The sequence below is a fragment of the Drosophila takahashii genome, chromosome 3L, assembly GCF_030179915.1.
Source record: "Drosophila takahashii strain IR98-3 E-12201 chromosome 3L, DtakHiC1v2, whole genome shotgun sequence".
In the NCBI taxonomy this organism is placed as follows: domain Eukaryota; kingdom Metazoa; phylum Arthropoda; class Insecta; order Diptera; family Drosophilidae; genus Drosophila; species Drosophila takahashii.
The window spans coordinates 11,891,803-11,905,100 of record NC_091680.1 but is presented as its reverse complement, the minus strand read 5'-3'; the positions used below and the strand labels follow the sequence as shown (position 1 = coordinate 11,905,100).

The 13,298-nt window shown below is 42.0% G+C and overlaps 1 protein-coding gene across 1 annotated transcript; it reads right to left on the bottom strand.

The window, feature by feature from the left end:
- Positions 1–2,737: 2,737 nt before the first annotated feature.
- On the bottom strand, positions 2,738–4,590 carry LOC108054132 (uncharacterized). Its single transcript, XM_044395994.2, has 4 exons — positions 4,566–4,590; positions 3,237–3,392; positions 3,006–3,173; positions 2,738–2,942 (listed from the first exon to the last, which is right to left on the bottom strand). The coding sequence occupies exons 2-4, from the start codon at positions 3,333–3,335 to the stop codon at positions 2,787–2,789; spliced, it is 423 nt and encodes a 140-aa protein (XP_044251929.1). The 5' UTR covers positions 3,336–3,392; positions 4,566–4,590; the 3' UTR covers positions 2,738–2,786.
- Between the last annotated feature and the right edge of the window lie 8,708 nt (positions 4,591–13,298).

The following is a 13,298-nucleotide window of genomic DNA, read 5'->3' as shown; positions in this document are numbered from 1 at the left end:
AAGATTGTGCGGCACGTGCCGCTGCCGGCGTCGACGGCAAATGGGGGCCAATAGCGAGCGAGCGAGCGGGCGATAGAGCGCCGAGCGCTTTTAAGCGAGCGACGTGCAATTGATCGCGAAAGCGCTTCGCCCATCGCCTTCCCCACCCCCGCGCAATCAACGATCAATCGTTCTACCACCTCCTCATTTTTTGGTGGGAGGGACAGGGCGGTTGCCTGGGGGTTAATGGAGCATGATGGCGTTTCCAATTTGAATGCGGAGCCACCGGGCGGTGCACAAATTATCACGAGTTGCCACTGGCAAACAGCGGCGATAGCTTCGGCAAACAACGAACATTTCGCAAATGTACTTAGGTTTTTATTGAATTATTGCTGGCTAACGTGACAGCTCAAATGTACTTGGCACTTGGCACCTTCGTATTAAAATAATATATTTTTTTGGCTTTTTTAAATGTAAATACAAGTAACAAAACGCATTCCACAGCTACTGATTTATTATAATATATGTTAAAGAGATAGCACTGTTCTGGGAAAAACCAATGAACATTTCTATTCTTTTAGGCTTATCATTTTTAAAATAACAAAAAAAACAATAGCTTATTTTCAATGTTTTATTTTATGACTCTTTAATATATTGTATTTTATTCTTTCAAGAAAAACACTAAAAAAAATAATTTCAATTTTATTGAAATTAAGTTAATGTTATAATAAATTAACTATTATAGTAAAAATTAAAGAAAATTCCTACAATACCGCCATTAATCATATCTCTGCTCCAGTTTACCTATTTGAATGTAAGCATAAATATGAATGAGAACGTGAGTCGGCCGGGGGAACGTGAATTTACAGCTAATGAGGTGTTTTAGTATTTCCCGAACTTAATTTAGGCCTCTCGCTGAATGTATTAAAACTCAATGAATACCGCGGAATTAATTGGTCGAAGTTCGCGGCCGAGTGTGTGTATTCAAAAGACATCGGCCCACCCAAGGAAACACATTCTCGGGTAATTAGAAAGTTCAAATCTATAAAAATGCCTGCGTTAATTTGCTGCTTAGTGAATGGACAATAGGCCGTTCAGTGGACGGTGATATACATATGGGAGGGGGGGTTTTCGGGCGCAGTTCTCAACTTGGGAGCACGCCAAGCCAAGGCATCATCACACAGACATATCATGGGCTCTGTACCGCAGTACCGGCTCCAAGTCTAAAGTGCTCGGGCTTTGCTGACGCACGAGATGATTATCAGAGGGCGTCGTTTGGGGGGCCGGTCGCCGGGGGGAGGGTGGTGGGTGGGCACAGGGGCGGTCAGCGGACGGACGGTGATCGGTGATCGGTCCGCTGGCAATCAGCAACACGAGCCACAGCCCCAATTGAGCGTGCTGCTCGTGCTGGCAGCTCGTGCCGGCGAGAAAACAACGCCGATCGATCAGTCAGTCGGTCAGTCAGTCATTTAGTCACTCAGTCATTTGATCAGTCGGGCTCTGAATTCGTTATGGTAATCATCATTAGCGCGAAGCGACGTACTCGTGCCAGACTTGCCTTATTTTAGCCAAAGGTCAAGCGCCCGACTCGGGGACTTAAGAATACGGAAAACGTCTTGTTTAAGATGGGAAGGGGGGCTGTCCAGCGAAAACTAGGGAAAAGCATTTCCGTTTAGCAGAAATCAATCAGCGTTTCACTGGAAACGCAGGCACCTCCCGTTGATCTTTGGATCCCGATCAACCGACAGGTTTCGCTCTCCATCTGACTAATCAGCGGGTCCGCGTTCTCGGAACCCGCCACTTGACATAGCTCACTCGCCACTCGTGATTTGTCACTACGACTACTTCCTGAAGACCAGATGCCAAGGGTCTGAAATTGCCACCAGTTCGAGGGGTTCTTACAGAAGGCGGAACTGCCTTGGGCTGGGTGCTCAGCTCAGGCGGCTTATCAATCGCCAGACATTAGTGCCACCCGCGGGGCGCATCGAGGTCAACCGCTCAATTGTCTTGATAAGAAGCCAGTCGAGTGGTGGGGCTCTTGGATCGTGGCTTTTGGAATGGGTCTGGGGTCGACCGTCGAAGAAATCGTCTAAACTTAAGCCCCTCGAGCCGGTGCCTCTTGGCTTTATGACATTCGACTGCCTAATTAGCGTCCGTACTCCAGTTGTTTACTTAGACGCCGCACTAGATGCGATTAGATTAAGTGGCTGGTCGATTGGCCTCATGATTGATGGTTTATTTTTAGTAGCTCTCGGATTATTAATATTCATTTATTGTGACTCCTGGACTCCTCGAGTGCCGTGTGTAATCAGCACTGCAGAGTGGGCACTTTTTTTGTTCTTTAGAATTTATGGCAGACACCTTTTTGCGCCGGACTTTGGCACACTTGTGTGTGCTGCGGACCTTCGGCTATCTGGGTCTTTGGGTCTACACAGCTGCCGCAGTATTATCGATGGGGGTATCGCCTTCCTGGTATCTATTTAGTACGGCGTGCTAAACTGGAGACGCGGTTCTATCTAAGAAACCATGTGACCTACCACGTGACTTGCGGCGCAGAAAAAGGTGACTTTTTGTCAAGTTCAGCAATCAATTGCAGAAGGTGTAAATAAGGTTTAATCAGTTGGTTAATTTGCTAGTTATCGTGAGTGGGAAATTAAGTTATTGTTCAAATTCCATTACCTTCGACAAGGGAAATACCATTTCTTCAGTTCTAGCCCACAGGTTTTCCAATACAATATTTTTCTTTTCTCTTTATTTTAGTGCCTACACTTACTTAATTATGTTATTAAATAAACATTCACAAATTTCTACGACAGGGAAAAATACAGTTGAAACACAGCTCGGGTCATGTCATACGCCATCCACCTCACTTTAACCATATAGTCTCCTTCCGGAAAAGGCAGGATTTTGGTTAATCTGTGATTTGTAAAATCTGTTGTTATCCTATCCAGCACAATGTCATGCTAGAAATATTAAAAATAATACACACAATAAAGGTTTGTGTCAGTTTTTTCGTGTATACTCACGTCGTAGGGACAGGAGTGGTTTATATTTGACCTGCCACTTATGAAGTCGTGTAAGTAACCAATAACGGGATTGGTTCTTGGATTAGCGAGGAATTTGCAGGCATCAATCGTTATATTATATAGGAAAGGCCGATAGCCACTAAAACGTTTATAGAGCGCCGGATTCACCTAATTCACATTGTTAAGGTTTTATAAATTATACAATATTAAGTTTCTATTCTATAAACATACCGTTACTTTGGTCACCGGAATTTGATAGAGATTGGCTTTTAAGGAAAAGTATTTGTAGGTTCTGTTCACAGATTTCAAACGACAATACTCGAAGTTCATAAAATCTTTATCGACAGACTCACACTTGATGTTTGTAAACTCAACTAGCGAATGGACCTAAAAATAAAGTTTGCTAAAATGATTTTTACATATTTTAGATGACTTAGTACTTCTCTGATCAAAAATGTACTTAAAACGAAGGCAGCGAGAACTTTTTTATTCATTTTATTGTGTTTAGCTCTCCGCGAAAACTGATCTAAATGTTAAGTAAAACCTTTTAAGCTGGACGATATTATTATAATTATTGCTTTAAAAAGCACTTTTAAGCGATTAATTAGCAGAGGTAATAACATTTAAATATTAGGCATCGGGTTTTTGGATCCGTACAATTATGTCATTAAACTACAATTACTGCTTGAAATTAAGCACTTTTAATTTTGGCATTATGTGTTGTGGTTACTTTTGATTAATTTTTTTAAAGTCGAATTTGATTTTTTATTCAATATTTCTATGTGGTACGCTGTTTCCAAAAATGATTATTAAAAAACATTTTATCAGTTAGTATTTATGAGCTGCAAACCTGGGATCCCTTTCAGAGTGATTTCATTTCTAGATATATCAGGGCTCTTATCACCGTGGTCTTTATCTTGACTTATCGATGACTTCTGCAGACCCGGCTGGCCACCCTATTGACACATCACCCCCACCCACCTCGAAACGCTTTGTTTATCTTTGGCAGTCGAGCCCACTTGAGTGCTGGGCCGTTCCGTGGCAGCGAGTCAATAACACTTGGGGAATTGACCAAGTCCCCCCGAAGTTCTTATCACAAGGAGCGTGACTGTTCCGCCCACCGACCCCCTTCCCAGTTTTTGGCCCCTGGCCGCCGTCTTATCATGAGATCCAAAACCCGTGCTCTCCACGGTTATATATGGTATATGTATTTATTTCGAAACGGGGGGAACGTCAGCCGTCCTTATCGGGCGTACACATAGAGATAGGTGAGCGTACACGTAAATAGATTATATCTAGGTAGCTGGCAGGGGCATGACTTTTTGCGTGTGCCATGACGAATGCGCCTCGCAGCGGACTCTCTACTCTCTGCTAAATAATGCTATTTTTACACCGACACCGACCATATACCGTACACCCACCGCCCATCGCCCATCGGGGGGGAAGCAATGAACTGCGAGTTGTTGAAAAAATTTTCCATGAATCGCTGTAGTTTTTTTGTTGTTTTTTTTCTTCCTTCGCCCCGGGTCTGTGTTGTTTGCCTGTGCAACATGTACGTACACATAGTCGTAGAGCCGCTTTTATCAATAATTATTTTGTTGTGCTCGCCGCGAGTTGTGTCGAGTGGTTTTTCTTATCACCACCTGACGCCCCGGTGGGAGGTGGTCTTCGGAGTGCGGGGGCTCGAGGGTTTTGGGGGCGCTGTGTAACTGGGGTTGGGATCTCGGGCTGGTCGTGTGACACAGACACACAATCACGTAGGCACAGACGGTTGAGCCCGGGCTGGGCGCTATAATTAGACAGTCTCAGTCAATATTAGCCGTGCAAGGCTGGCACGATCGCCCGATCGATCGATCGATTGTAATATCTACACAGGGGAAAAATACTTATGTATAAAAGGGTGCTTTTGTAGTTTATTAGTTAATATAAAAAATGTTCAGATTTTAAACACGGTTTCTTGGATTGATTTACGATCAAATATCCCCAATCAATTACCTTTTATAATTGAAATTTTTTTATTTAATAAAAAAAATTTATTTAAAACCTTTTAACTACTTCTAAGATATTATTAAAATTTTACTAATTTGTAAACCCTTAAGTAAAACATTTTAATGATATTGCTAATTGCTTCATCCGTGCACGTATATCCAGTTAACTACCAATCCACTGTTGCCATGTTAACCATTACCTAAGCCACTCAAAATGATCGACTGATCGCCTCCGACGGGCTTGGTTTGGCCTATCTGCTAATTGATTGACGCAGTAACTATGGGGCAAAACTATATGGTCGTAGGGGTAACGTATCGTATCTACTATACTCGTAGTGATTGTCAAGGGGTCCCAGTCTTATCGGCTACACTTCGAGTGGTGGAAAATTTGAGCTCGCCTGGTGGCCATTTTCTCAATGCGGCCAGCAGGTTTTTCGGCTGGCCCGTGAAATCGATGGGCAATTTAATGCATTGCAGCAGCGGCCATTACTCAAAAATGACTCTATCCCGCTCGCAGGCCATCCATCCCGTTCGCTCCGAAACTAATTAAAGCTGCAGCGCATCTCGGGATCTTCTGCAGCTGCTGCACTTGGGTGTTAACTTGCTTAACGTGCATCAAGTCGCATGCAATTATGAGATGCAAAAGGGTTCGGTCTGGCAGGCATCCCAACATCCCAGTGCTTCGATTCGCTGCAAATGCAAATCGGAGTGGTTGGGCCCCGACTACCCAAGTAGCCCTTGTCTCGATCCCGAGCCTCTGTGTAATTGAACAATTTTCTCCACCGGTCTGAGATCGAGACAAAGGCCCAGGTCCTCTGGGAGGCAGCAATGGCGGTGGAAGTCACAGTGGTTAAGATAAATTGAAAACCTGATGTGATAAGCCTTAAGATTTAACAATGAATGTTAGTGAATATATTCGGGTTTGTTGTACAATCGTTTCTAAACATTATTATTATCCATTTTTGTATTTAAAATATCTCTTTGTTAAAACTACTTTTTTGAATATTTATTTATTGTATTTAAAATTTGTTATTTGAATTACAATTAAAAGAGTTAAACAGTTTTAAAAATAATCTTAATCTTAGTGAATATATTCGGGTTTGTTGTACAATCGTTTCTAAACATTATAATTATCCCTTTTTGTATTTAAAATATCTCTTTGTTAAAACTACTTTTTTGAATATTTATTTATTGTATTTAAAATTTGTTATTTGAATTACAATTTAAAGAGTTAAACAGTTTTAAAAATAATCTTAATTATGGCTGTCAAATTTAAATTATTATTTATTATTTTGTTAACTATTCTATGGTATTTATAAAATGATTCATATATTTAGGATTTAAACAAGTGAAAAATAATAGCAATAACAAACAATGTCGTGCCCAGGGTCGTCTGGAGAGTCAAGTAAGTTGCTGGACTCAGTGTTTATTTGGGCCCAACCGGCTCTCTGGCCAAAAACAACAACAGGAGCTGCCGCACACGACGCTGGCAACAACTAAAACAACGGCCAAGATGGTGCAGGGCAAACAAAGGCGTTGGCCATAACAACTCAATACACAAGGCAGGGCAGAGGATGGGATCGGTGGACAAGGATCGCAGGGCGGGACCGAGATGAGATACCCAGACTGTAAAAGGGCAACTCATCCGCTGCCAGACTCTCGCAATGGCAATGGCAATTTATGTAAATATCCGTACAGCCTTGATTTCCATGTAAATTCAATGGGACATGGAACCTGGAACCTGGGATATCGGGGCAGGTGCGAACTACTTTCAAACTACCGATCGGGGCAATCAGTGGGCAAACAAATACGGATTCGTATTGTTGCTCGTATTTGTTTGCCCTGCCCTACTGTTTGTGCAGTCGGATATGGCAGCTAATTAGCCGGGTGCAGGTTCTAATGCGGCCAGCCGTGCCGACGGTGCGTATGAGTAATGTCACACCCAGTGCTCGCGCACAAATATTGACTGCGTTTGGCTTTTCGCACCGAGTTCAGCGACGAGCGTCAACGACTCTTGAACAAGCCAGCGGATCTGTTTCTGTCAGCTCTCCAGGCTTATTTTCCCTACCTTTTTTTTCGCAGGGCAAACAAGAAAGTGACTTGCAAATATTGACAGATCGACCGATACGAAGGGTGCAAAATGAAATTCAATGAAAAGCACAGCAAGGCTAGGAAAGAAACGATATATAGGAATATCTAGAATATATTTACCGAAGTAGACTCCACCTTAACCCCACCTGCCGACCATCCGCTGACGTAAATGCGGCTGTGGCAGCGAAAAAACAAAAAACTTCACAGCAGTAATAACCACAAGGCATTTGATAATGACGCGTGCTGTACGCCGCCCCTTCCCCGCCGCCACGCCCCCTCGCCAGTCACCGGTTCTTTCCTCTGATAAAAGTGTTTAACATTCATTAAGATTAATAATGAATAAAAGGCCGCGCCAGCCAAACGAGTTTCAAATAATTCTTTTCTTTTGTCGCGCTCAATGTATCTTTTCAAGAAATATTTCTTTACCCAGATTTTTTGCATAAATGTATTTCTTTTCACGCGACATTCCCCATAAACCAGAAACCTTTGATGTCTAATTTTTCAACTGGTTCTCGCTGCCGCATTTTAATATGTGCCAGACATCCACACATATATCCTCGATTTTATTTTTTGAGAATCAGTTTTGCGGCAGAGTTTTGCCTTACTTTTTTTCGAAATGTTTTTGGGTGGAGTTGATGAATTAAATTTATGGGGCTCGCATGGAGCTGTTGAATTACCGAAGATCTGTAGTCGTTAGATGTGTTATCTTATATATGAGAACAAATATTTTGTGGTTTATTAATCTGCATAAAAATAACTTGTATTCTATTGAAGTGAATGAATATAAAATCGACAAGAGTTTGGGATTTGTGGCTTAGTAACGATGACTTGAAGAAATTCTTGGGGGGGATTTTTATGCTAGCTATGCGCAGAAACCCCCATTAAATGGAAATTAGCGGCGTCATTATTTTTCCAAGAGAAAACTAAGTGAAAATTATTCCCGACCAAGTATTGCAAAACGTTTAACATTAAAATGTAGGCCACCGAAGCCTGAATCAACTCGGCGAGCTTTGGGAATTTTTTCAAGCAACTTACAAATATTTTTCGAAGCGCCACAGCAACTAGTATTTTTAGCTAATGAATATGTATGAGGGTCGGCTAAAATATGTCTATGTTTTCGGGGAGGAAGCACTGGCTAGTATAAGCTATTCAGAATCTTCGCCTCATACATATTGTATGGCTACGCTGGCGGAATAAATATTTGCGGGGAATTAGCATAGAGCAGACTAACCCCGACTTGGTGCCAGATGTGGGGACAACGTCGCGAGAGTTTTCTAATTCCATTTTAATTGTTTTGATGGTCCATTCATTTGACGTCAATGGTATTATAGAAACAAATACAGATACCGAATACCGAATACCAGCAGCAACAACTGTGACAGCCTGATGATCCGAAACTGGTTCGATCTCCACGACTTTTTCAACGGTAGCATCAGGAATGTCGGAGCTGTCGGTGGAGCCATGAAAACCGTGACAACTGGGCACGCTGGAGATAATATATACGTATAGTACCTACCTACAGTGCCTACATATTCGTACTTTCCAGAATATCCGATCTGTGCATCTATGAATCTGGCATCTAAATTCGGAGGAATCGCATTCGATTGGCCCGGAGATTTCTCTTGGGCAATATTCTTTTGCCTTTGGGGAAATTTCCATGGCATTTCAAATTTTATTTGTTTGTTTGTTTCGTTGGATCGCTTGTTGGCTTTGTTCGTTTCGCACAACAAATCAACTGAATTTCGTTTTGTTTGTTGATAACACGAAGCGAAAAATACTCTCACTTCGGCAACTAGAAAATTTTCCAAGCTATAAAAACATTACTGTTGAAAACAATAACACCATTATCTAAATTCATTCGAAGTTCTATAGCACAAACAGCTATCTTTTGCAAAAAATAGGTACAAAGTTTAATATATTGGGGGCTTGGTTTTTGATGGCCAATTACTTGTTTAGTACTCGAGTCCTATATTCAAATACATTTACCTAATAATCTTACCTTTAAAATCCCTTACCTTAAAATTCCTTAGTATTTATTAAAACGTTAAGTTTAGAATGTAAACTTTAGATAACATATTCCTAGGCTTATCACGTGATTTTTATAAAAAATATTTTATATAGTCAGACAATAGGGGTTTATCTTGTTTCATATATGTAAAGCAGTAAGAATACCATCGAGAACTTTCTCAAAGAAAAGATTGTGCTGACGTGTGCTAAATCTCAGAAGAATGAGATTATAGAATTTTAAAAACATATTCCTAGATTGCGCCTAGCGCGATGGGGTAAAAGGCATGTGAATCGAACCAATAAATCAAAGCACTACGAATTCCATCTGGACCTCTATCTGGCGACCGGGGCCAAGCGACCCCTTCCAGGTCAGAGTATTCAGATCACTTTCGATGGGCCCCCTGTTTTGGGTCCGATTCCCCGGCCTTATCGCCGCGCACGCCGCTCGCAAGTGAGACCCGCTGATTGGTCTCTATAAAAAGCCTCGCTGCTGTTGTGCCAGTTTGTTTTCGCCCGACGGCCTTATCGCCGGTGCGTCTATCATTATCAAGCGATGACTGGCCGAGTCTATGCTACACATATATAATTTATAAAATTTTTGTTATTGTCACGCGACCTTCAGCGGTATCACGTGTTTCAGGCGATCGCGTCGTGATCACAAAGTCGGCCGAGTTTCGCTGCCGGGGGGAGGAGAATTCAAAGGAGGGGGTACTGCGACCATTGTGGGTGTTAAATCTTTGATAAAGCCAATTTATGACATCGAATGGGTCTCTTTGTGTGGCAGTGTGAGTGTGTTGATTGCTTAGCAACGCGCTGCTGATAATGATGACGTTCGGGGAGATGTGCGCTGAAAATCTTCCGTAGCTTTGTGTTCAAAAACGTGACCGGTGCCGAAAGAAAGAAAGATCGGGGCGGTTGGAAAGCTTCCATGAGTGTGGAAAAGTTTCCAGCGTATGGCTCGTCACGGGGGGAGGCCACTTGTGAAAAGTCTGCTCCATTAACACCCGTTTCCCAGCCCCATCGACTGACTTCGTGTCATAAACTGTCCGCACAAATTCTAATTTGTGTCATCGTAAATAGCGTCAAGTTATCAATTAAGCCATTGATTTATGGTTGTCGTAAATCGAAAACAATAACACCGCTGTCCTGGTGTTCCAAGAGTCTGGTTATGACAGCCCCTTAATAGCGTTTCCATTGCCAAATCGTTGGATAGCGATGGTCAGGGGATCTGGGGAGGATCGGGGTGGTTCAGTGATTCAGTGGTTCAGTGGCACCTTCAATTAAGGCTGCCACGCCAAATAACCGGGCGTTACGTGCTCTCACTCCCCGGGGTCGGTTATCCTTAAAGGGTTTTTAATTAAATTTTACAAGTCCCGCGGAGGCAACGGCAGCGGCGGCAGGGTTCCTTTTTAATTGAAATGTGTTAAAATTACTTTGAAAGTGTGAAGTCTCTGCACGTTCGCCGGTCTTCAAGGAGGATCTCTCTTCTTCCGCTCTGCGTTGTGTTTTTCGCAATTTACGTTGTCAATTTTAACGCCCCGAAATATATAAGTTTAAACAGCCTCCCCAACTCCTCCCGAGTTTCCTTAGTTTCCATTAACCATTTTTCTGTTTTTCACTTTATTTTTTCGCCGGGTGTGAAGTGGTGTTGATAACTCTGAGGGTCGCTTAACGGTAAATGGCCTGCTTAATTGTTATTGCTTATGACGTCGGTAGATGGAAGAGGTCCCACATATCAGATATAAGGCCTTCGGAGCGGTTCGCTCAAGGTCTGTGATACCGATTGATGTCACTGTGATGTCATGTCGATTCTAAGATCGATTAAATATTTGTATCATAGGAAGGAAAGCTTCGCAGTCCTATTTCCAATCTTATCAGCCAACTAATATTTTACAATAGAAAAACCTGTGACATTGAAATTGAATACAAGGTTGTCATGGGTGTCGCCAAATTCCTTTTATAAACGCTATAATCGACTGTATTGTAGCTTTAAAAAAACAAATCCAATTAATCTATCACAGAAGCGTAAACCTCTTTTTAACGATAGAATTCTGTATCAATTTTTCTTAGATTGTTATGAAACTAATATTTGTGTTTAGATTAATTTGGCTACTGTTTCAATAAGGAGATATTTATATTTACTTTCCTTACTACCATTTATTCATTTATTAAAAAAGAATTCCTTCCAGACAGTAAACTCCCCTTGACTTTGCTATTTTAGTAAAACGAAGAAACAAATTCGCTATATGCGTATGGAGGGCAAGACTCGACAATAGACTAACAATTTCATGCATAAATAAAATATATGCATAAAAGTCGAACCGACAGAATAACCCCAGTAAAAGCAAGTCACAAACGAGAAAAATGATTACGAAAATTTCCCAAAGTAAAACGCGAAATGGAATATGGAATGCGCTAGTCCGACCAAATGGAGCAATTTACTAGCGGGGGAAATTCCGCAATTACTTTGATGCCACGCGCAGCCACAAGGTTGGAATTATCATAGGGAAAAGCTGATAAACGATAAACACGGCCATAAAGTAGAGGCAGGCACTATTTGGTAATAGATAAATGCGACGGAGCCACCAGGTGCTCGATAAACTTGACCCAGTTCTAAGTTTTCCACCCGGCGATAAGACCGAAAGACAGTGGGGGCCATAAATAATGCAGACTTGACGGGATCGCAGGAAGGGGAAGTCGGGGGTCTAGTGCAGGTTCAGATCGCGTGCAGCCACAGATTCAGATTCATATCCCGATCCAGAGGTACATAGGTCCACCTCGGTGGGCCGTCACTTACGTGAGCTTTCGTTTTGAGCCGCAGCTCATTTCCATATTTCGACCAGCTGCATGGTCTCCTTCCTCGACTCCGGACTGCGGACTCCTGGGTCTGGTCCTCGTGTGAGGCGACCGCCAACAGTCACGACCCCACAGGGTCTCAGAGTGCGGACCCAAAACTACACCGAGAAAAATCAATATTGATAGGGCACTTTGTATAACTGGGTCTGATGATGATGCTTTTCGGTTCTCTCCAGATAAACTATGTAATATTGCTGGGCTAAAAATTCAAAAAATAAAATATATATTGTTAACTTAAAAATAAATTATCTATTGAATTATTAATTCATTACAGGATTCAACAAAATCCATATAAAATGATTCAAACAGTAATGATACTTCAATAGGTCTTGAATAAATTTGTTGTAAAGTTATAAATAAAGTTCACATCTGTAATCCGTAATGAAAGTTTCGTTGCATCCTGACTAGACTTTCTCAGTAACTCTAATTTTTCCAGTGCACTTTAAGGCCCATTCATGTGCCGCATTGAGGCAGTTGCAGTCTGAGGCCGCTCACTCAATTACTATAATTTGCCTGCATGCCCGGCGAGTGGAGAGTAGAGAGTAGACGTCTCCTGGCTACTGATTGAATTTCAAATTGCTCAATTTTTGGGCGCAGATTTGCGGTTGGCCTGCCTTCCAGCCTTCCAGCCATCCCCAGACCCCCCAGACCTCTACCACAATCGGCAGCCCCAGTTCCAGTTGCAGACTCATCGCCAGCGTCGCCGGCAAAAGCGAAATTATGTTATTCCAGCGATAAACTGTTTGTTCCTGCGGCATCCGCATCCGACTCCCAACCTCCAGACCCCGGGATCCGAATCTGAATCTGAATGGAGGGACCACCATGTGTGTGGCACCACTCGCCATCGAGTTCGAGATTTGGGACGCTCTCAGGCGGGTAATTAAACAGGTCCCGAAAAACAAACAAACTGATTCGGTTATCTTTGGAAAAAGGGCTACACATTTTTTGATCTTCCCAAGGAGAAAGAGTATCACAACTAAATACGGATCAACTTATAAATATTTTAGATTATATTATATTTTCTTATAGCTAGACTTCTGATAGATTAAAGCCACGCGCTAAAGTGCACCGAATTCCGCAGTTGTTTTAAAGTCCACTTGAAACGCATCCCCTTTTTTCGGGTTAATTTGTTTACGATGATTGAATGATATTTCTAAAATCTAATCGGAATCTGAGTGGAGAATCATAAAGTTTAAATGGGGATTTTTTACGGCCAAAATTATGATGAGGCAAGCTCATTGACGCCTTTAAACATTTGAAAAATGTTTGTTTTTTTTGCTTAGTGATATCAGAAAATTAAAGTGCTCACGTACTCGAGATTAAAGGTGGGTAAATTACGAAATTAGTAGTC